Genomic DNA, 25,230 nt, shown 5'->3' on the forward strand with positions numbered 1-25,230 from the left:
TGATCAGTGGAATAGTTAGGTTCACAGGACAAAATAGTCAAGGACTATAATAATCTAGTGATTGACAAACCCAAAGATCTCAACTTTTGGTATAAGAATTCACTATTTGACAAAAACTGCTGGGAAAACTGGAAACTAATATGGCAGAAACTAGGCATGGACCCACACCTAACACTATATACCAAGATAAGGCCAAAATGGGTTCATGATCTAGATGTTAAGAATGTTATTATAAAGAAGTTAGAAGAACATAGGATAGGTTATCTCTCAGATCTGTGGAGGAGGGAGGAATTTATGTCCAAAGAACAACTAGAGATCCTTGTTAATCATAAAATAGATAATTTTGATTATATTAAGTTCGTACTAACAAAACTAATGCAGACAGGATTATAAGAGAAGCAATAAACTGGGAAAACATTTTTACAGTCAAAGGTTCTGATAAAGGCCTCATTTCCAAAATATATAGAGAATTGACTTAAATTTATAAGAGATCAAGCCATTCTCCAATTGATAAATGGTCATAGGATACAAACAGACAATTTTCAGATGAAGAAATTGAAACTATTTCTAATCATATGAAAAGGTGCTCCAAGTCATTGTTGATCAGAGAAATGCAAATTAAAACAACTCAGATATCCCTACACAACTCTCAGATTGGCTAAGATGACAGGAAAGTTAATAACAGATGTTGGAGGGGATGTGGGAAAACAGGGACACTGATACATTGTTGGTGGAACTGTGAATGGATTAATCATTCTGGAGAGCAGTTTGGGACTATGCTCAAAAAGTTATGAAACTGTACATACCCCTTTTATCTAGCAGTGTTTCTATTGTGGTTATAGCCCAAAGAGATCTTAAAGGAGGGAAAGGAACCCATATGTGCAAAAATGTTTGTGGCAGCCCTCTTTGTAGTGGCCAGAAACTGAAAACTGAGTAGATGCCCATCAGTCGGAGAATGGGTGAATAAATTATGGTATATGAATGTTATGGAATACTATTGTTTTGTAAAAAAAAATGACCAGCAGGATGATTTCAGAGAGGCTTAGAGAAGCCTACATGAACTGATGCTTAGTCAAATGATTAGAACCAGGAGATCATTATACATGGCAACAGCAACACTATACAATGATCAATTCTGATGGATGTGGCTATCTCCAGTATTGAGATGATTCAAACCAGTGCAACTTGTGCAATGATGAAGAGAGTCATCAACACCCAGAGAGAGAACCATGGGAACAGAGTATGGAAAACAACATATCATTTTCACTCTCTTTGTTGTTATTTGTTTGCATTTTGTTTTCTTTCTCAGTTTTCTTTTTCTTTCTTCTTAAACTGATTTTTCTTGTGCAGCAAAATAACTGTATAAATATGTATGCATATATTGGATCTAACATGTATTTCAACATATTTAACATGTATTGGCCCACCTGCCAGCTTGCAGAGGGTGTGGGGGGAAGGAGGAGAAAAATTGGAAGAAAAGGTTTTGCAAGGATCAATGTTGGAAAAATTACCCATGCATATGCTTTGTACATAAAAAGCTTTAATAAAAAAATAGCACTCCTAAGGTCATGGGGCCTCAGGATTATTGCTATATCTTTTCTAAAAGCTAGGAGAAGCAATGTTAGTATAATATTCCTAAGGCCAGGGGACCCCAGAGTTATTGCGACATCCCCTAGAAGCTGTGCCCCATTAATATGATGGTAAAAGTCTGACAGTGTGAACAGAGGATTTAAGAGTTTAGAAAAGAAGCTTAAAAAATTGGGCAGCGTCAGTAAAAATCCCAAGGTGGAGGCCTGTACCGTAGAATAAGAACTGGCACTTAACTAGTTAAAGGTTTGTATGAATTGGGAAACAACCAAAAGGTATTTTGGTTTGGAGTTTGGTTTGAATATGGTTGGAATATCTAGTTAGAATTTAGGGAGTCTTACAAATTAATATTAAATTGGTGTGTGTGTTCCACAATATCTTGGGGAAAGAAAAAAAATTCTACTAGTTAGGTCCACGAGTAATTTGAATGTGATGGACTGAACAACTACAAGAAGATGGGAATTTTTTTTTTATTTCCACCTTTGCTCAAAAGGGTATTCTTAGAAAAGTCTAGTTCTTATTAATCCTATACAAGAACTTTCTATATTCTTGATTTATTTGAGAAAAGGAAGGAAAAATATTGAGTATGTTTCAGGCTCAGCTCTTAAGGACTGCTTTTGGGGTATTTAACAATAGGGATTGACACATTATATTGGGAAAGGACTGCAGGGCTAGGGCAAGGAACAGAAAGCAGGCTCAAATTTTAGCTGTCTCCTGTCCAGTGCCCAAAAGGGCCCCTCCCTTGAGAATGGCTGTGAGGATTCATGTTTCCAATGCTGATAAGAAGGACCATTGATCACTCCAGCGCCCTCAAAAGAAAAGGTCCCCAGGCCTGTGCCCTATGTGTGGCTAAGAAGGACACTTGGAGAGAAACTGCCTTGGGTGTGGTGGTAGTGATAGGCCGAACCCAGGTAGCTATAGACATGGCAGGTAAGATCATTGTTTTTTTTTTTTTTTTATCAATATAGGACTCCCCTGCTCTGTCCAGCCCCAGCACTCCAGTACCACCTTGAACCACTAGGTTGTGGAGATGGACATTTCCTGTGCCCTTACAATTCCAGGACCTGTTGTTTAATCACTTTTTCCCTCTTCTCTATTCTATTGAGATGAAACCTGATGGTGAAAATGGGGACTCAGTTCTCCCTTCTCAGAACCCTTCCCCATTATCCTTCTGAAATCTGGGAAGAAGTAGATTCTTCTTTTGGGGATCAGGGGATCCCTGGTCTGGCCATCCATGCCAGTCCTGAGGCCCCGGAGGGATTCCTTAAGTATAAACTTTAGGTCCCTTCTCTCCTGGGACCTCAGCCCAGAAGGCTGAATTAATAGCCCTGGAACTAGAACATGTCCATTGGACAATCTGGAGGGAAAGGAGATTAGTAACAGAAAAGAATTCCCTATTAAGACCTCCTCTAGGCAGTTCAGGGATCATAAGAAGTGCACCAAAGGGAGAATCAGACCAAACCATAGGAAATTGGCTTGTTGACTCAGCTACAAGAGGCTTCCTGCCAGTCTATTACATTGCCCCCTTCTTTCCCCACATCCCCAATTCTTATTTCCCATTCTATAATCCCCAAGAACAGGCCCTTGCCAGAGAGGGGATATGTTCCCTCTCTCTCTGGGTGGTTCCAGACACCCTCCAGCCACCCTCTCATACCAGAGAAGAGCCAGTGGAGATATCTTTTTGGTCTGCACCAGATTGCCCACTTAGTGAAGAACACCTTCCAGTTCCTGGTGAGACCCATTTTTCTTTTTTTCTCTTATTTTTAAAAAATTTCTTATAGCTTTTTATTTACAAGACATATGCAAAGGTAATTTTTTAGCACTGACCCTTGCAAAACCTTCTGTTCCAAATTTTCCTCTCCTTCCCCCCAACCCCTCCCTAGATGGCAGGTAGTCCAATACATGTGAAATACATTAAAATATATGTTAAATCCAATGTACATATACATATTTATACATTTATCTTGCTGCACAAGAAACTTCAGAGCTAGAAAGAAAAAAAAAACTGAGAAGGAAAACAAAATGCAAGCAAACCAACAACAAAAAGAGTGAAAATGCTATGTTGTGACCCACACTCAGTTCCCACAGTGCTCTCTCTGGGTGGAGATGGCTCTCTTCATCACTGGACAATTGGAATTGGTTGGAATCATTTCATTGTTGAACAGAGCCATGATGAGACCCATTTTTCACTAGTCACAAGCTGGGAGAAACCATCTGGTAAGTGCTGAGCCTGTCCAACTTGTGCTTGGGGTGAATCCTGAAGGAGTCAGCTATTAGACTTCCCCTTCTTTTAAAACCTTTTCAAAGGAAGGGCATTTATCAGGGAGAAGATTGGTAGATAAATTTCAGAGGTAGTCATGCTTCTCCTAGTCCTAATGAACACCTTACTAGCTGGGTTGAAGTAGGACCGAGAAAGCCCAAACGGTATCAAAAATTCTTTTAAAGGAAATTCTACCTTGTTGCCTACAAAATGATAATAGTCCTGCTTTCACCTCTCAGGTAACCCAAGGTGTTGCTAGTGCTTCAGATTACTTATCACACTGTCTAGTACCCCCAGTCATCTGGTAAGGTAGGAAAGATGAACACTCTCAAGTCAGTCTTGACCAAGATCTGTCAAAAAAACACTCAAAGAGAGTAAAAATCCTCCCAGTAGAGTTGTTGGAATCTGAATCACCCCTTGGGGTAACATCAAGCTTAGTCCTTTTGAGCTCCTTTGTGGGAAGCTCTTTTTAACCTATCCAATTTGCAACTTAGCTTGGTATGGTCTAGAATACTCTGATTGTACCAATGTACACCTCTCAAAATCAACTGATTGCTATGGCAAGACTGCCCTCTACACCCAAGAGATTAGAAGTCTTGGAAATTCTACAAGAACTAACACCTGATTGTGAAATGGATTCTCACTATTCCAATTATGATCAAGGTGAAGGGTTTTCCCAGTTGAACTTGCATATACCAAATTAAGCCTACCCTCCTCCCTTGTCTCTTCCTCAGTTATTCAGGAATACATCTGTGAACCTGTTGAGCTCAGATTGATTTTCAGGGAAAATACCCAAAGTACCATAGGTGTATAGGGCAGTGTCATATTGTTATACCTCAGTTTCCCTGAATGGTTCTGCCTCAGTTTCCCTAGTGGCGCCCCTTCCTGGCCATTAGGACTGAGATAATTAGAGCTGCGGACCTCTGGCCACTCTTACATTTCAACGAGACATAAAACTCCAGATGGCTTGTCTCAAATGCTTGGGCATCTTCTGGCCCAGACTTCCTGATTCCTGCTCAACTATGTTCTTATCAGAATTTTTGACCCTTCCTCCTTGCCCCCAATCTGTCAAAACTGAATTATGATCTTTCCTGGAATTTCCACTTTGAGATGAGTCAATTATACTCTCCAATTAATATAATATTAAAACTCTCTAATCTCTATCTTGCCTCAGTTTCTCCGGTATTACGGGGGGGGGGGCACAAGTTGGAAGACTTTTGCCTCACCAAGGTGGGCACTGATATCAACAGCCACTGGAGCTTCTTGAGGCTCCCTTCCTTTCCCCGGGCCCCTCCTGCCACCCAGCCTGCCCCTTCTGCCCCGACTCCAGTACTCGCTTCTGCTCCTGTCAACCATTTCCACCTTCTTTCCCATCCCCGAAAGCCCAACTCCTCCGCTGCCCACGTCCGGCAAGCCGAAGGGCTCGCCCCCATGTCCCAAAGCTCTCTCTCCGGGGCCCGGCCCTTTGTCCCCACTACTACACATCCACCAAGTCAAAGGCGCCCTCTCCCTCACCTGCCAGGACAGAGACAGGGACCTGGCCTAGGCTTCCCCCTCCAAGCCCCAGGAAAGGGTTCAAATAGGGTCCTGAGGGAAGCAGCTGGGGGCCATTCTCCTTTCTCAGAAAGGCAAGGACCCCGTTCAGGCAAGGTGTGGGATCTGCTCGGGCTCGGCCTGCTAACTGGGTGTGCCAGGCTGGCCCAAAGATGAGAGAGAAAGGGGGGAGTACCATAGTCCTAACTGAAGACTCCCAGAACCCCTGGCTCCATGGAGAACCTGCCACCTGTTTCTGGGGAGCACCTTCCCAGGGACCTTTAGCCCATGAAGCTTGAATCCCTCACCTCTCTCCCTGGAGACAGCATCCCACTCTCCATACCATTTCAGGCTCATTTTTCTTGGCCTGTGCTCTCTGGGGATCATTTTCACCTACACAGCCCAAGAGCCTGGCAGATTTCTACCCTCTCTCACCTCCCTGCTGAAAGTGGTTCTAGTGATACTGGGAGCTAGGGGTGCAGAAAGGAAGGAGAAGAGAAAAAGCCATCCATCCCCCTGTCCTCCAAATCAAGCCAGATTCCCTTTTTATTTTTTATTTATTTGTTATAGCTTTTTATTTACAAGCTATATGCACAGCTAATTTTTCAGCATTGACAATCACAAAACCTCTTGTTCCAATTTTTCCCCTCCTTCCCCCACCCCTCCCTCAGATGGCAGGTTGACCAATACATGTTAAATATGTAAAAGTATATGTTAAATACAATATATGTATACATGTCCATACAGTTATTTTGCTATACAAAAAGAATCAAACTTTGAACTAGTGTACAATTAACCTGTGAAGGAAATCAAAAATGCAGGCGGACAAAAATAGAGGGAGTAGAAATGCTATGTAGTGGTTCATAGTCATCTCCCAGAGTTCTTTCCCTGGGTGTAGCTGGTTCAATTCATTACTGCTCTATTGGAACTGATTTTGTTCATCTCATTGTTGAAGAGGGCCACGTCCATCAGAATTGATCATCATGTAATATTGTTGTTGAAGTATATGACGATCTGATTCTGCTCATTTCACTCAGCATCAGTTCAGATGCATCAGAGAGCCAATCCTCTCTGTATTCATCCTGCTGGTCATTTCTTACAGAACAATAATATTCCATAACATTCATATACCACAATTTATTCAGCCATTCTCCAATTGATGGGCATCCATTCAATTTCCAGTTTCTGGCCACTATAAACAGGGCTGCCACAAACATTCTTGCACATACAGGTGCCTCCTTTAAGATCTCTGTGGGATATAAGCCCAGTAGTAGCACTCCTGGGTCAAAGGGTATGCATAGTTTGATAACTTTTTAAGCATAATTCCAAATCACTCTCCAGAATGGCTGGATGTGTTCACAATTCCACCAACAATGTCTCAGTGTCCCAGTTTTCCCACATCCCCTCCAACATTCCACATTATCTTTCCCTGTCATTCTGGCCAATCTGACAGGTGTGTAGTGGTATCTCAGAGTTGTCTTAATTTATATTTCTCTGACTAATAATGACTTGGAGCATCGTTTCATATGGCTAGAAATAGTTTCAATTTTTTCATCTGAAAATTGTTCATATCCTTTGACCATTTATCAATTGGAGAATGGCTTGATTTCTTATAAATTAGAGTCAGTTCTCTATATATTTTGGAAATGAGGCCTTTATCAGAACCTTTGACTGTAAAAATGTTTTCCCAGTTTATTGCTTCCCTTCTAATCTTGTTTGCATTAGTTTTGTTTGTACAAAAGCTTTTTAATTTGATATAATCAAAATTTTTTATTTTGTGATCAATAATGATCCCTAGTTTTTCTTTGATCATAAATTTCTTCCTCTTCCACAGGTCTGAGAGGTAAACTATCCTATGTTCTTCTAATATATTTATAATCTCATTCTTTATGCCTAGGTCATGAACCTATTTTGACCTTATCTTGGTGTATGGTGTTAAGTGTGGGTCAATGCCTAGTTTCTGACATACTATTTTCCAATTTTCCCAGCAGTTTTTGTCAAATAGTGAATTGTTATCCAAAAAGCTGGGGTCTTTGGGTTTGTGAAACACTAGATTATTAAAGTTATAGACTATTTTGTCCTTTGAGACTAACCTATTCCCCTTTTCAACTAGTATATTTCTTAGCCAATACCAAATGGTTTTGGTAACTGCTGCTTTATAATATAATTTTAGATCTGGTACAGCTAGACCACCTTTATTTGATTTTTTTTTCATTAGTTCCCTTGAAATCCTTGACCTTTTGTTTTTCCATATGTACTTTGTTGTTATTTTTTCTAGGTCATTAAAATAGTTTTTGGGGAGTCTGATTGGTATAGCGCTAAATAAATAGATTAGTTTAGGTAGTATTGTCATCTTTGTTATATTGGCTCAACCTATCCAAAAGCATTTAATATTTTTTCCAATTGGTTAGATCTGACTTTATTTGTGTGAAAAGTGTTTTGTAGATTTGCTTATATAGTTCCTGATTTTCACTTAGCAGATAGATTCCCAAATATTTTATACTATCGGTATTATAAAAAAAAAATTGATACTATCTGTAGTTACTTTAAATGAAATTTCTCTTTGTAACTCTAACTGTTGGATTTTCTTGGTCATATATAAGAATGCTGATGACTTATGTGGGTTTGTTTTGTATCCTGCAACTTTACTAAAGGTGTGGATTATTGCTAATAGCTTTTTAGTAGAATCTCTGGGGTTCTCTAATTATATTATGGTATAATTAGCAAAGAGTGACACTATGATTTCCTCATTACCGAATCTAATTCCTTTAATCTCTTCCTCAACTCTGATTGTCTAAGCTAGCATTTCTAATACAATATTGACTAATAATAGGGGTGATAAGGGGCAACTTTGTTTCACTCCTGATCTTATGGGGAATGGTTTCAGTTTATACCCATTACATAAGATGCTTACTGATGGTTTTAAATATATGCTCCTGACTATTTTTAGGAAAAGTCCACTTATTGCTATACTCTCAAAACTATACTATACTATATAACTATATATAACTATATACTTTATATAGTATAGTATATATAACTATATACTATACTATATAACTAACTACTATACTGTTAAAAACACTGTTTTTAATAGGAATGGATGTTGGATTTTATCAAATGTTTTTTCTGCATCTATTGAGATGATTATATGGTTTTTGTTAATTTGGTTATTGATATGGTCAATTATACTAATAGTTTTCCTAATTTTGAACCAGCCCTGCATTCCTGGTATAAATCCTACTTGGTCATGGTGTATTATCCTGGAGATGATTTTCTGTAATCTTTTTGCTAATATTTTAAGATTTTAGCATCAATATTCATTAGGGAAATTGGTCTGTAATTTTCCTTCTCTGTTTTCAACCTACCTGGTTTAGGTATCAGTACCATATCTATATCATAAAAGGAGTTTGGTAGGACTCCTTCATTCCCTATTTTTTCAAATGGTTTATACAGCATTGGGGTTAATTGTTCTTTAAATGTTTGGTAGAATTCACATTAAAATCATCTGGTCCTGGGGTTTTTTTCTTAGGGAGTTGATTAATGTCTTGTTCTAGTTCTTTTTCTGAAATGGGACTATTTAAGCTATTTACTTCCTCCTCTGTTAACCTGGGAAGCCTATATTTTTTGGAGGTAGTCATCCATTTTTCTTAGGTTATCAAATTTATTGGCATAAAGTTGATCAAAGTAATTCCTTATTATTATTCTAATTTCCTCTTCATTGGCAGAAAGTTCTGCCTTTTCATTTTTAAGGCTAACAATTTGATTTTCTTTTTTCTTTTTTCTAATCAGATTTACCAAAGGTTTATCTATTTTATTGTTTTTTCATAAAACCAACTCTTAGTTTTATTTATTAAATCAATAGTTTTTTTACTTTCAATATTATTAATTTCTCCTTTTAATTTTAGAATTTCAAGTTTAGTATTTGATTGGGGGTTTTAAATTTGGTCTTTTTCTAGCTTTTTAAGTTTCAAGCTCAATTCATCGATCTTCTCTGTTATAGTTTTGCTGCTATTTCTTCTTGAAACTCCCTTAACTTCTTCTTTAGGAAGTTAGATGCTATACCACTTGGTGCATATATGTTTAGTATTGATATTGCTTCATTGTCTATGCTACCCTTTAGCAAGATATAGTGTCCTTCCTTATCTCTTTTAATTAGATCAATTTTTGCTTTTACTTGATCTGAGATAAGGATGGCTACCCCTGCTTTTTTCACTTCACCTAAAGCATAATAGATTCTGCTACAGCCTTTTACCTTTATTCTATATGTATCCCCCTTCTTTAAATGTGCTTCCTGTATGAACAGACAATTCTCAGATAAAGAAATTAAAACTATTTATACATATATGAAAATATGCTCCAAATCATTATTAATCAGAGAAATGCAAATTAAGACAACTCTGAGATACCACTACACACCTGTCAGATTGGCTAAGATGACAGGAAAAGATAATGCGGAATATTGGAGGGGATGCGGGAAAACAGGGACACTGATACATTGTTGGTGGAATTGTGAACACATCCAGCCATTCTGGAGAGTAATTTGGAACTATGCTCAAAAAGTTATCAAACTGTGCATCCCCTTTGATCCAGCAGTGTTTCTACTGGGCTTATACCCCAAAGAGATACTAAAGAAGGGAAAGGGACCTATATGTGCCAAAATGTTTGTGAACTCCGGCTGATTCTGGGGTATCCTGGGTGCTAGCACGGTCGTTAGAACCACCCCAGTGTGACACTGGCTCGTCTTCCTCCACCCCCTAGTCCCTCCTACAATCCTCTGTATACACCAATCATCAAGCCAGTACGGATAGTGGAAAGCACCATTTTCCAAGCATATGCCCATAGAGTATTGTCCAATCAGTAATTAGCCCCAAGTGCTTGAACCAACCTCAATGCAACGACTCAAGAGTTTCAGTCCTCTACACTCCCTTCCATCCCTCCCTCTCTTTTTCTCTCCCTTCCTCTCTCCTCCCCCTCTCTCTTTTTCTCTCTGTCTCTCTCCTTTGTCTTTCTCTGTCTTTCTATCATCTATATCATTTACCTATCATCTGCAGCTCTATTTTTTTCATCTCCTATCTATATCTAGCTATATCATCTATCATCCATCTCTATCACTTTCAGTTCATCCGTTTTATTGATCCCTCTCCTTTTCCCATCACATTCATTTCTAAATATATTTCTCTCACTTCTTCTACAAACAAGTCATTTCCTGTAACAAAGATTTTTCCAAAAAAGAAAAAAAAATGCCTTTGGGATTAGTTCACAGCTGTTATTTAATAACTGATCTGATTACTTATTCACTAATATTGGGTATTCAGGTTGTACTGGGATTATCCTCCTATTATCCTATAACTTTGACGAGGTCAGGGACTTTCTTTTCTAAATGTTGTATTTCTCCCAGGGCCTAGGATGCAGTGTAATCACTGCAGATGGTAGGTGCTTAATCAATGCTTATCTACACCAGACTATTTTGAAAGCAATTTCATTGTTCAAAATAACTGGAAGCTGGAGAAGATAAACACCTGGAACACTAGACCTAGATTTATGACAGTAGGACAGGTTCAAAGCAGAGTGGAGATTTTTATCTCCTCCTTCCCCTTCATGGTGATCCCTCACACTTGCTAGATTTCTTGAGTACATTCCTATTGGCACCTACTTCTGCAGTAAAATTTGTCCCTACTGGATTGTTCCCCGATCCTTGGGGAAAGATTGCATTGCTAATGCTCTATTTCCTGATTCATAACAAGGTGTCAATGTATTAATGACAAACTTCAACAACAATTACCCCCTTCTCCCCATACCAGGAGTCAGGCTGTGTTATAAAAGAGGACTCTAGATTTAGTAGTGCCTCGTCCCAAGAACAAATTGCCAAGCATGGGAATTTCAGGCCCACTACCAATGAAGCCTGAAGAGATGATTTGGGTCCTAGTCTCCTTTTTTACCTTAAAAGCAAGTGCCAATGAGAAAGTCTGGCCTGTGCTCTTTGGATTCTCCTCATGTTTCAGAGTTCCTTCTCTTTTTCCCCCAGTAAGTTCCCCCTTCCAGTTGTAGACTTTTCTAGGCCCCTGAGCCCTCTCTCCCGCAAACATTTGATTGCCTTGAACAAGACTATGAAAAGACCAACCCTATGAGGGGCTGTGACCTGCCCTTCTGGTCAGTGACAACCCAGTTGGGAAGGAGACATCCTGCCTGATCTTACCTTTATAAAGAAAGTCTGTATTCCCATTAAGATAAGCACCCTGTACTGCAACATATCTAATATATATAAGACTGTTTGCCATCCAGGGGAGGGGGTGGAGGGAGGGAGGGGAAAAATCGGAACAGAAGTGAGTGCAAGGGATAATGTTGTAAAAAATTACCCTGGCATGGGTTCTGTCAAAATAAAGTTATTATTAAATAAAATTAAATTAAAAAAAAAAGATAAGCACCCTGCTCTGGCAATTAAAGAGGTCAGTATCAAGAAAAGCATACCCCAACCGTAGGCAGTCACATTTGGGGTACAGTGAAGTAGGTAAAACAATATAGTCAAACCTCTCTGATTTATTTAGACCAGTATATTTTGTCACAGAAAGAAGGTAATGATGTCTTATGTCAGTAACATTATCAGGGGCCAGAACATTTCTGTTAAGGACCTGTGAGGAGCCCAGAGAAAAAATCTGTCCCCACAATCCCCTTTAGAGAAGTGATCAGTGATAAGGGGAAAAAATATGCTATTAAGCTAAAGTGCTGTTTCCATGAAGGAATTCCATCTTTGCCTCCAAATCCTTTAAAAAAAAAACCCAAGTTATTTCTACCTGCCTGTTTTTGAGCTGCCTTCTCCACCCTCCTCAAATATAAGGAGTCATTGCCAATTAAAGCAAGAGAACAATACAGAAAATGGCAGTAATCTAGAAGAATGAGGGAGATGAGTTCTGAAATCTAGCATTATTTCATAAGAATCCATTCTTTTCGGGGCAGCTAGATGGCGCCGTGGATAGAGCAACAGCCCTGAAGTCAGGAAACTCTGAATCCAAATCTGGTCTCAGACATTTAACCCTTCCTAGCTATGTGTCCCTGGTCAAGTCACTTAACCCCAATTGCCTCAGGGGGGAAAAAGAATAAATCCCTTTCAAAGACGCATAATAATAGGCAGCAAGAATGAATACTTCTTCCAGCACTCCCTAAATGAATCCAGAGTATTCAGAGTTCACAATTCTTAACTACCTTTTTAGCAGGATTGGGGATTAGAGGCATCCAAAAGTACCTATCAAAAGCCCTATAACCCCTTTATTCCTCCCCATCCAATAAATTATTTTTTGGAGTAACTATCCCTTTCCTTTTCAATATTATAAATGTTTTCTTTCAACGTCAGAAACTCAGTTAGAAGAGAATTCAGAGGTCATCTATTCCCCAGCTTAAACTGTGATTCTAGACCCATATAGAGTCTCATATCTGAAATGTGGGGGGTTGCAAAATTATGATCTTAATTATCAGTAAATGTTTGATTTAATACCTATTTTCTATTTCTTGGGTGAAAAGTGGTCTCAAGTGGAAAAAGTTTAAGAAGTTCTGATTGTAGTCCAGCCTCACCAGGCATCCTCTCCACATTATGCCCAGTAAGGAGTTAATTCAGCATGAACTTGGAGACTTTCAGTCTTTGGAAGTTCATCACATTTCTGTACAGCACTCATGTCTAGGAATCTCTTCTTTACATCGAACTAACATTTGCTACCCTGTTCCTTATCCCTGTTATTATTACCTTTCCTATTTCAGCTCCATGAGACAAAGACAAACAAGTCCAATCTCAGCTTTCAGGGCAGCCCCACTAATACTTGAAAACTGCTCACAACTTGCTTCCTCCCCATCAGATTATTTTTCTTAAGGATAAATACCCCTTTTCCCTTCACCACATCCTTTTTATCCTGGAGACCCTATAATGGAAATGCTTTAGAAACCTGTGACTGTCCAAACCCAATTCAATTAGTATCAATCCTCAATTAGTGAAGACAGAGTTATTGAACTCTTCTCTGCAATCTTTCTCTCCACAAAGCCACTGAAAACGTCATGGATCAGAACAATGGCCTTAACGCCTATTGTGTTCTTCCATGAGCCCACCGGAGAGCTTTCACTCTTTTTAAAATCTGTGAATAGTGTGAGACAGACAGGGAGGACGAGGGGCCGAGCAGAGTGCCGAGGGTCGGGAGGTGGAGATCTTGGGATGATCGGGGAGCCCAGGGGAGCTTGACAAGAGGGAGGAGGGGGGAGAAGCACGGGCAGCGAGAGCAGCTGGGGCCCAAGGGACAGATAGAGGACCACCTTATGAACCATTTTCTCAGAGCCCACTAGAAGCCTTCTTTTGACACACACCCCCTCCGGCAATATTGCGTGAAAGTGGGGGTCCAGATCCCCCGGTACGGGAGAGGCCGGGGGCGGGGGGGAGGGGGGGGGTGCCATTGCCGCGCAGGCGCACAGCAACGCCTCGGCCCTTTCCTCGCTTCTCTTCCATCCCTTCCCAGCGGCTCGAGTACGGTGCAGGCGCAGAAGAAGCACTGCCACCCTACTCAGAGGGCGGGGGAGAGAGGGAGGAGAGGGAAAGAGAGAACCTATTCCTACTGACACCAGACCGTCCCCCTTCTTTCCCGAACGCCGCGCAGGCGCAAGAGGCGAACTGCGCTGGCTTTGCAGTCCGAGATTGGGGTTGGGCCTGGTTGCTCCTGCTAGTCTGGGGCCGAGTGGCGAGAGGTATCTAGCCGCGGGTGTGTGGGGGGGGACAGGGCCCCGGTTTCGCGTGGTCGTTATTGGGGGAAGGGATCTGCGAGGCGGCGTGGGGTTGGGAGGGGGGGAGCGGAGCTACGCCGATGTTGACTATTACCGCTGCCGCATCTGCGGATTTTGGCGTTCGCGGGACCCCTCCCCCCCGTTGCCCGCCGCCTCTGCAGGGGCTTCGCGTCTGCCGCTCCCCCATTACCCTCGCCACCGTCTGTGCCGGTCTTTGGCGTTAGCGGTCTCTCTCGCTTCGCCACTCCCCTCCCTTCCCCCCTCCCCCTTCCGTGCCCGCTGCCTGTGTCGACTTTGGCTTTAAAGGCCCCAATCCCCCCACCCCTCCCCCCCTCGGCGCTTGCCGCTCGTGCCGGACTTGGTCGTTCTCGAACTCGTCGCAGCTGCGCCTCTTTGAGCCGCCGCCGGGCTCTGAGGTAGGTCGGAACTTGGCCGTGCCGGACTAGAAAAGCAAGCGGGGGTTGGCCGTGGCTTGGAGGGTTTGAGCGGACTGACTAGGGCCGAATAGAGCGGCGCTTTGGGCGGCCTTGGGGAGCAGAAGGAACGCGTAGAAGTGACTCGGGGAAGGCTCCCGTGTCGCAAACAGAAAAATGGCTAAGAGAAAAGAGGACGATTTCCTCCCGTCTATAGATATGAAAAGGGCTAGGCCAGAGGATGATTCTGATGATGCGATGGAGGGGACCTCCTCTCAGGACGGCACCTCCTCTCAGGACATGGCCGTGGAAAGTACGTCTCAGACAGAGTCAGGGGACTTTGGAATCATTGAAAGTATTCAGCTTGAAAATTTTATGTGCCATGCCATGCTTGGGCCTGTGAAATTTGGAGCTAATGTGAATTTTGTGGTGGGGTACAGTGGGAAGAGTACATTGTTGACAGCTCTCATAGTGGGTCTTGGTGGAAAATCATTAGGCTCGTCTTTGAAAGAATTTGTGAAAGATGGAGAGGAGTCAGCTAACATCTCCATCACATTAAGGAACAGGGGGGAAAAGGCCTTTAAATCTGAGCTTTATGGGGAGTCAATAACAGTGCATCAGCACATCAGTGTGGATGGAAGTCCAAGTTACAAACTAAAAGACCAATCAGGAAACCTGGTTTCTTCTAAGAAAACAGAGCTTACTGCTATTCTTGATCATTTTAAGATCCGGGTGGATAATCCAGTATCTATTTTACCACAAGAAATGGGCAGGCAGTTATTGCGAACCAGAAATGAAGGTGAAAAATACCAATTTTTTCTGAAAGCTACAGAGCTTGAACAGATGAAACAAGAGTACTCAGAAATTTTGGAGAGAAAGGCCAGAAGCCAGCATCAGATACGACAGGGGGAAGAGCAGCTTGAGGAGCTCAAACGGCAGGGCATAGAAATAGAAGAGCATTTTCAGACTATGGTTAATCTGGGGAATATGTTAGATGACATGAAACATGAGATGACATGGGCAGTGGTGTATGAAAGTGAAAGACAACTTGATGATATGATAAGTAATGTAAATATTGGAGACCAGTGTACTATCATATTAAGTCAGGAACTGGAGGCTTCTAAGCTCATATTTAATGAAGCCTTAAAGAGGTATACAGCTATTCATGAGAATGTGCAAAAGTTAAGTGAAGAAGCCACTATGTTAGAACCCAGATGCATTCAAGCCAAAGAAGATGCCATGAGAACATTCAAGGCCTACAGTCTAGCAAAGGCTTTCTATAACTCTTCCCAAAATGAATATAACAGATTAGAAAAAGTTGCAGAACAGCATCAAAGCAAAATTGACATCCTGAAGTCAACTCTGGAAATAGCAGAGTTAGAAAAACAGGAAAAAATTTCCTCATTGAAGGAAAAGATAAGGAGCTTTAAGGATCAAGAAGACTCACTTGTTGAAGAAATAAAACATCTTCATCAAGCTATAGAGAAAGATGATAAAGAACATTCTCATGTTAGGGAAGAAGTGTCATATGTGCAAAAAATACTGAATGATGACCTACGCCAGTTAGCCAGATTGAAAGACTGTAAATCTGAGCCACTAAAATTATTTGGACCCCAGGTTCCAGCCCTTGTTGAAGCGATAGCAGATGCCCAGAGACAAGGGCACTTTACTTATAAGCCTATAGGTCCACTTGGAGCTTATATTCGTCTCAAAGACCCTGCTTATGCCTTAGCTGTTGAGTGCTGCTTAAAGGGCCTTCTTCTTACCTTTTTTTGTGACAACCACAAAGATGCCCAAGTCCTTCAGGAGCTGATGAAAAGGTTTTATCCAGCGGGCTCTCCTCGACCACAGATAATGGTATCGCCGTTTGAATGTGAGTTGTATGATGTATCAGACAGAGCCCCTTATCACCCAGAATTTCCAACAGCTCTCACAGCTTTAGAAATAGATGATGCAGTGGTGGCCAATAGTTTGATTGATATGACAGGCATAGAGTCAGTGCTGCTTATTAAAAATAATTCTGTAGCTCGTAAATTGGTAATTCCTCATGGGCCCCCCAAGAACTGTACCAAAGTTTTAACTGCCTGTGGTGATGAAGTATATCAGGGACGCTATTACTCATGTGAAGAATCGAGACCTACTTACTTAGGTGATATGGATGTAGAAATAAGTAGTTTGGAGAAAGATGTGGAAACTAAAAGATCTCGGTTGTCTGCATTTCAGCAGCATTTGTGTTCACTTGAAAAAGCTATCAGGAAAAATCGAGAAACTATTGATAGTCACTATCAACATTTAAAAGAAATAAAGATTAATGTGATAAATATCACTTCAGAAATAAGAGATCTGGAGGATGAAGAAGATAGCCGATCAATCAATCTCTCAGTTCTAGAAGATGAAGCTCAAGAAATTAAAACTGAGCTTGAAGAGGTTGTGGAAAAGTTGAGAAGTCGAAAGGAAGAGATGGAGAATTTAAGGAAACCAAAAATAGAAGCTGAACAGAGACATGAAGAATTGAAATTGAAATGTACTCAAGTTTCAGAATTAATAGAATCCCTTATTGAAGAACAAAACCAGACTGTTTTAGAAGTGGAAACAAAACACCAATCCATGATGCATTATGACAGTAGACTTAAGGAACACCTGGATTCCCTTCAAGTGAAAAAAGAAGAGGTGGCCATAAAGGAAAGAGAACTTGAGAGAGAGACTGCTCAAGCCAGATGCATCTGCCCTGAGCGTAAAGAAGTTACAAAAAGTGCCTCTGTTCTCAACAGAGAAATTAATGCCTTAAAAGAACGGATACAGTCAGAAAACTACACTCACAGAAGGCGAGAAGATGTAATGAAGCAGTACCAAGAAGCAAAAGAAAGATATCTGGATCTAGATAGTAAAGTGAAGAATTTGAAAAAGCTGATTAAAACACTGGATAAAGTATCAACACAGAGATATGAAACATACCAGAAAGGTAAAAAGAATCTTTCTTTACAATGCAAGTTGTACTTTGACAGCCTAATAGCTCAGTGGTCCTTCTATGGGGACATGCGCTTTGATCATAAGAATGAGACTCTTTATATATCTGTTCAGCCTAGAGAGGCTGCTTTCAATGTGGCAGATCTATCTGGAGGTAGACCATCTTTTTCAAACTTCATATTAATTCTTACCTTATGGTCTGTCACAAAATCACCCTTCAGATGCCTGGATGCAATTGATGTCTACATGGACTGGGACAGAAGAAAAATTGCCATGGATATGATCCTCAGGATTGCATGTGCCCAGCAACAGCACCAGTACATCCTGCTCACTCCACGATGTCCTCATCCCCCAAACCCACTAATTGAAATACACCAGATGCCCGAACTTCACAATGATGAGGAAACCCTGCCTGTGAAAGAGGGCAATCCAGAAGAAGAAGAAGCCTGAACTTTTAATTTATGTGACTGTGTTGTCTGGTCATTGTGTTTTATATTTTTGTTTCTCAAAGTGTCTGCAGTATAGTGTGCAAAATCTCCCTACCTGAAAAAGTAATATTTAATTATGAAAGGAGAAAGACAAATCTATGGACATTGGGGCTGGGGACTTGACCAAGAGCATTATAGCTCTTGACTGAATGAAAGTCAAGACTGGGCACTTAGGCAGGAAGTACTATGTGTAATGAAAGTAAGTTTGTTGCCTGTAATATAAATGATTTCATTTTAAATTTGACCACCTTTTCTATTTAAGTATTTTGATGTTTTTCATAATTTGTTTTTCAATATTATGCTTGTGTATAGTATATGTTGTGAAGAACATGTGTGTTCATAAACATGTGATTAATATAATGAATACCTATATATATATATAGCCCTTTATTAAAGAACCTCGTCATCAGCTTATATCACCAGGTAAAAATGAAATCCATTGCTAAGCAAATTAGTTTCCAGCCACCAATAAGAGCTTGGGTGTAAACAGCTAGTGCTTCTGGCTAAGCCTCTGAGAAACTCACAATCTTCACCCTGCTCTTTGGTTGAGACTGAGCCTGGCTCCTGTGTTCTCCACACTTAAGACTCAAGCACTCACATCTTATTTCCTTGAGGATTATGCTCATTGACAGGGATTTGCAGATTTGCCAGCCACCCACCTCTTTGGAAGACAGACCACTTCCATCTGGGCAGAGAGAAGAAACTTTGTCATTGAGTACCAGTTCAAGACATCTTACTGGCAGTCCCTAGGAAATCAGGTTAGTGGTTTTTTCCCTATTGGGGCGAATATTTGTTTAAAAGGTAATATAAATCAGGGGTTAGCATACTACAGCTCTATAGACCCAGTCTTATCCACTATTGTTTTTAAGTGTCTCATGAGCTAAGAATTTAGGTGTAAAAACAAATATTCTTGCTTAATCTGTGCAAAAAAGATATAAATAAAAGGAACTCAGGCCTTGCACAGTATTATATTGATTACATATTATCCAGTGGACATGATAAGGACAAGGTATTAGAGGTTACAAAATGTATTGATTGGCAGTTGCCCAACAAATAGTACAGAAAAGTCAATTTTCAATTAAATTTTAAGTGATGATTTGAACTTCAGACATAGTATCCATTCCTCAGCCAGAAATAGAAATTATTTAGTTTTTGAAATCTCAAAAGGAGAAAAGAAAGGCATAGAAACTAGTAGGATTGTTTGGATTCTGGGGAAATCTTATTGCTGATATGATGTATATAGTTACAAATAAATTGAGGCATTTTCAATGGGGACCAAAACAGCAGCATGCATTACAACAAGTAAAGAAGGCAGTACTATATACCATGCCCATTGTTCCTGTTTCTTAAAACCCTTTTTATAGATTAGAAGGCAGTCATAAAGGAGATTTTGTGACTTGATCCTGATAGATGAAGCCAAAAGGAGAGTTTTACATGCCAGTACAGTTTGGGACCAAAAAAGATGACTACCAGCCATCATATTAGATAGAATATTATGTGAAAAATTGTCCTTGTTGGTATATTATGCTGTTGTGTAGATTGAGGGCCTAACCCAAAGTGTTCCACCAATACGAACACCAATTCCTATATTGGCATAGGCCGAATTACCTCTGTTGGAATGCTATCACTCAGTACTGAAGTGTAAATGACTTGAACCCAATTGGGCCAGAGCAGGGAAAACAAGGATAAACCATCTTCATTTGAAGATAAAAGTCCATCCCACCGATATGCCCTTTAAACTGTCAGAGAAAGATGATATTCCAGCATGTAAACCCCTTGTAGAGATCCCATTCCCACCAGATATTTCATTGATAATAAATTGAGGCTAAAGCTAGGAAAGGCTTATATTATCACACTTAAATCATGCATGTCATTTCTTTGGCCCATTTGCCAGAAAGCTGAAACTTGATTTAAGTCATCTCTATCTATCATAAACAACTCAGTTCTTGGCATAGTATGACAGATAAATTATTTTGGCTTACTTTCTAATAAGCTTAATAAAATATTTCAATTTGCAAATTCACAGAATTAATTTTTGTTCTCTCCTGTATATGAGAAAACACAGGTTCTTCTCTTGAAGGACTAGCATTGTTAATTGATTATATGGCCAAGCTGTCATTAAGAGTGATGACAAGTCACATTTTGCAACCCATAAGGTTAAGGATTCAGGGAAGGTTCAGGTCTATATGTGGAACTTTGACCTACCTTACAATCCAAAGGTACAAGGATGGTAAAAGGATGCTTAAGACTCAGGTCATAAAATCTTCAAGGATACAAATAGAAATCAGTCATTAGAAAAACTGAGCTGGTTGAATAAAAGGCCAAAAAAAATTCATTCTGGATTGAGGAGTAAGTTTAAAATTATTGTTCTACTTTTCATTGATTTGGAAAAGAAACTAGTTTCTTACAGAAAGAACTAGTGGTGAAGTAGACTACCCTCCCACCTCCCCCACCCCACCCCACTCCCCCCACCAAATCAGCAGCTAGTTCTAGTAGACACCATTGAGAAAGAGAAGTATAATTCAATCTGGGTTACAATGGATCTGGTAAAAGATTTCAGATCCTTTGAAGACAAATTATGTACAGAGTTCTGCCATATTCTTTTTCTTTTTAACAGATGTGCAAGTGCTGTGATTTCATCTTTGGTGCCTTGGTGACTCTACTGCTGCTCATCCTTGCTTATCTCATCACATGCCCTATCCTGTGTATAACCTCACCGTATCTTCTTGCTGATCCTTGCAAATAAGAAATGACTTCACCTTCTGTTTGGTTATTTGATATCCAGTTGTTCCTGTAAATCACAGTTGTGACAAGCAGGATGCACAAGGATACAAAACATTTCCAGTGTGGTAATGAGAATGCCATTTACTTACATACTCCATTGGAAGTAATGGAGTTACAAACTTTGGGCTTGCCAGAGACACAAGAAAAACTCACCACAATAACAATGATTGCTTAAACATCACTGGGTGGTGATGCAGGAAATCAAAAATTAGATAGCCATGTTTGGCCTAAAGAAAGACAAATGATGGAAGAAGAACATGATAGTGATCATCGCACAGAATGTCACAGGGTATTGACTTGAGTGGGAAGAGATCAAGAAACTTTGAAATATTTTCTCTCATAAAAGCTCCTGGCTTGGTCTGCAAAGGACTTGACATGAGAGAATATAGGACATGTGGAAAGATCTATCATCATAATGCATTAAGAACATTTTAAAAGTATTAATGATAAGTGTAATAATGCTTGTGTGTACCATATGTTCTTAATCCTAAGTGATGTTTGCTTGTGTGAAATTGCTATTTGGATTCTATTAATGGTAATTATAATACTATTTTATAGACTATCTTAAATGGCTGTAGGGATAGCCAGCAGCCAGAGAGTGCATATAGTGATGTATATTTGTTGTCTTGATAAAACTTACTCCATTTTTTATTAGGTCAACATTTTGTGATGAAGTGTTCCTGTGTTTGTTTTTTATATCTTCTCTTTCATTATTAAGATAAACATATTGTGGAATAAATTGGTAAACAACATGTATGTTCATGAACAACTGATATATGTAACTCTCATGTAGGACAGCCCACTTAGTGGGAAAATATGGTAAACAACCTCACTGTTAGCTTATATCATTAGCTATCAATCAAATTAATTGATAAGCCAATTCGTTCACTAGCTGCTAATCAGAATTGGAGTGCAACTAACTGTTGTTCATAGCTAGAACCACTGGATGCCATCCCTCAGCCTATTCTTATGTGGAGACTGAGCCTGGCACCTCTGTTCTTCAGACTGAAATTCAGTTCCCACCCTACCTTGCCCTAATCAGTTGAGGACAGTGCCAGTTGACTGATAATAGAGTTATACCAACTTGCTAAACAGAGAGGAAAGCTTGTCATCATGTACTAGTATGAAACATCTACTGATAACCTTCAGTTACTAAGTGTAGTGGTTTGTTCCTAATGGGATTAATGTTTATATTTCTTAATAATGTAAACTGCAGTGTGGCCTAGGGTTTGAAAAACACAAGGAAAAACAACTTTGGTTGTTAGGGGCAAGAAGTCACTGTTCAGCAAAGTGCTGGGAAAACTGGAAAGTAGTCAGAGAGAAATTATATATAAACCAACATCTCACATTGTATACCCAAATAAGCTCAAAATGGGCACGTGCTTTAGACAAAAAAAACAATTCCTGTCAGTTCACAAATAAATGAGAGAGAGAGAGAGAGAAAGAGAGAGAGAGAGAAGATATCTCCCAGGAAGTAAAAATGATTACATTAAATTTAAAAGGTTTTTGCACAAACAAAACCAGTGCTGCCAAAATTAGGAAAAAGTCAGGAAACTATGGAAAAATTTATATCAAGTTTCTCTGATACTGGTTTCATTTCTCCTCTACATAAGGGAACTGAGTCAGTTTTACAAAATTAAGAGCCATTCTCCAGTTGATACATGGCCAAAGGATATGAAAAATAAGTTTTCAGCAGAAGAAATCAAAGCTGAGTAATCATTTGAAAAATATTCTAAAACCACTAGTAATTAACCACAATTAGTAAATAACCAGCTATGAAAGACTGAGATATTCTGATCAACACAATGATTGACAAGAATCCCAAAGGACTTATAATTTTAAAAGAAGCTACCACTTCCAGAGAAAGAGAAAAGATGAATTGAGTGCATATTGAAACAATTTTTCCCTTTATTTTTCTTTCTCTCTCTCCTCCACATTATGGATAATTTAGAAATGTTCTGCCTGACTTCATATGTGTAATGGGTACTTTATTTTTTGCCTTTCAATGTATGGGGGAGGGAGTGGAGGGAGGGATAAAATTTGGAACTGAAAATTTAAAAAAATTAAAAATGAAAAAAATACTTGATATAAATTAATGTTTGCATGCTGTTAATGAATAAAGTTTGATTGTTAGCATTGAGAAGTGTCTCATTCATGTTTCTGTCACACTGGTTAGCATATTATTGTGAGCAAAAATTCCAAGAAACAAAGTTCCACTAGAACTTGGCCAACCAATCAATAAATTGATGATCAGTGGTTCTCTTGATAATCAAAGATACCAAAAAAAATTCTAAAACAGTCAGGTATGTTCCTTCTGACTAGGAACTCCACTGACTGTTGAAATTCTATCCTCATTGGTGGACATTTAAAGAGGAATGGGCTGAGAGCTCTTAGCCCCTCCCAAACACTTGATTGGAGAGTTGTATGAGCCCCCTTCAGAAATCTGGGCAACCCATTGGGTTCTCTCTGGTTTGGGTTTTCTTTCATAGGCTGACTTACCCCAAATTCTAATTAAAAGGGAGAAAGGGCAGAAATGCTTTCCCTTGGGGAAGAACCTAATTCAAATGGGATCCTATTTATGCCATAGACATTAATCAAATTCCTAATTGGGTGGGGCCCAGCCCACAAGCCTTGAGAGGAGCTAGGATGCTTAGAACATTCTTTAGCTGGGAAAGGAGCTTCTCTAACCTAGCCTTTTCACACAAAAAAAGGGAATATTATAAATCACTATAATCAAATGCTACTGCATTAAAATTACTTTGTCTCAATATACAATGGCAAATTGGTTGTGCACTTACACTGTGCCTTCCATTGGAGCAGGAGATCCCAGGGGATCCCTGGATAAGTACCATCCTGAAATTAGGTGCCATCTAGCATCTTTGTCACTACCCACCCACTACCCTGTTCTAGATCAGAGTGAGCAGGGAGAGCTTTACGTTATGGTCAAGAGGATTGGTCACTAGCAGGCTACTTATTTTGAGCATGGATCTAGTTCAGAAACAGTAATGCAGAGTAGGAATCCCAGACTAAAGGGGACCCAATAGTTCAGTTGTGTGAACCTGCAGAGCCTCCTGTCCTGCTAACAGAAACTGAGTCCAGCAGCATTCTCCTGAAACTCTCAACCAAGGACAAGCAAGTCATCTCCAAACTGGGTCAGGAACTTGCAGAGCTCAGACAAGAAGGTAAGTAAGTGAACATACTTTGCTCCCTTTGGAGCACTGTTAAGTTTGCAGGCCCTCTAGGGATCCAAAAGATCCCTATTGTCTCCTGAGGACTTTATTTTAATTGTATTTGTATGTGTGTATCTGTCTGATTCAGATGTGTTCCTTGTTTAAAAAAAAACTGTTGGACTTTGTTTTCTAAGCTGTTTTGCTATGATTTCCCTTTTTAATTGAGGGGACAGAGTGTTTCACCCCATTCACATTCCCAGTTATGAGGAATACTTGTGTATTTCCCTTCATCCTATTTTACACTTCTCTTCCCTCTTTAAGAGTTTGTTTTCCTTCTGACTAATCCATTCTTAATCTACCTTCCATCTCATTCATTCCTCCCACTCCCTCTCTTCCTTAACCTCTGTATAGAAATGTGTATTCTTCCTTCTTCTGATCATTATAGATGAGTGTCAGGTTCAGTTGTCACCCATTCCCTCCTGAATTCCTTTTCCTTGTGGTATAGAATTCTATCCCATTTATGTAGATAATTTCCCACATTCTTGTTTTCTCTGCTCCACTCCTTTCTTACAATTTTCATCCTTTTCAAATCAATCCCAGCTCATTCTTTTTAGTTTCTCTAAAATAATTAAGAAGCAAGTAGAAGATTAAGAAAAAGGCTTTCCTAAAAATTTTTAAAAGATGGAAACAAAACTGATTGCAGAAAATCTCTTGTCTGCTTAAAAGCATCACTCCCAGAAGTACTTGGCCTATTGACCTGCTCTTCTTATTACAATTTGTTTCCCAGAATCATCTGCAAAAGAACCATATTTGGGAAGGGAGGAAGGACATGTGGCTAGATAGCAGTTCATCCAAAAAACACATGGGCTTTTAAATGGAATGCCAGCTCAGTAAAAATCAACAGGGAAGTCACCGTTATAGGAATAGCCAGAGTGGAAGTGTGACCTATGACTCCACAAAAAAGTATAAACTCCCTTTAGTAAATGTAAACACTAAAAGAAGTACTAGGTTATCCAATGGAAACCCATGCACACAATCCTGAGCCTTCCCTAGCAATATGCCTTCTTTGTTTTGTTTTTATAGAATACATGACCTGGCCTAGGATTGATGCATGGATCCATGATATTACTTTGATTTGCCCAGGACAACCAACCTCTTATAAGTAAACTCTCCTCAATTAACCTAATTAATCCTAATAAAACTTCATAAGCAAGCTGTTATGGGTCCCTCTTTCAGTTTCTCAGTATTCTCTCAGAAGGTACACCACCCTA

The 25,230-nt window shown here is 39.8% G+C and overlaps 1 protein-coding gene across 1 annotated transcript; it reads left to right on the plus strand.

The window, feature by feature from the left end:
• The first annotated feature begins 13,953 nt into the window (after positions 1-13,953).
• Positions 13,954-22,932, plus strand: LOC127542468 (structural maintenance of chromosomes protein 6-like). The gene is made up of 2 exons (XM_051968104.1): positions 13,954-18,763; positions 20,623-22,932. Exon 1 carries the CDS (start codon positions 14,728-14,730, stop codon positions 17,965-17,967), a length of 3,240 nt encoding a protein of 1,079 aa, XP_051824064.1. The 5' UTR covers positions 13,954-14,727; the 3' UTR covers positions 17,968-18,763; positions 20,623-22,932.
• Positions 22,933-25,230: the final 2,298 nt, after the last annotated feature.

The sequence above is a fragment of the Antechinus flavipes genome, chromosome X, assembly GCF_016432865.1.
Source record: "Antechinus flavipes isolate AdamAnt ecotype Samford, QLD, Australia chromosome X, AdamAnt_v2, whole genome shotgun sequence".
In the NCBI taxonomy this organism is placed as follows: domain Eukaryota; kingdom Metazoa; phylum Chordata; class Mammalia; order Dasyuromorphia; family Dasyuridae; genus Antechinus; species Antechinus flavipes.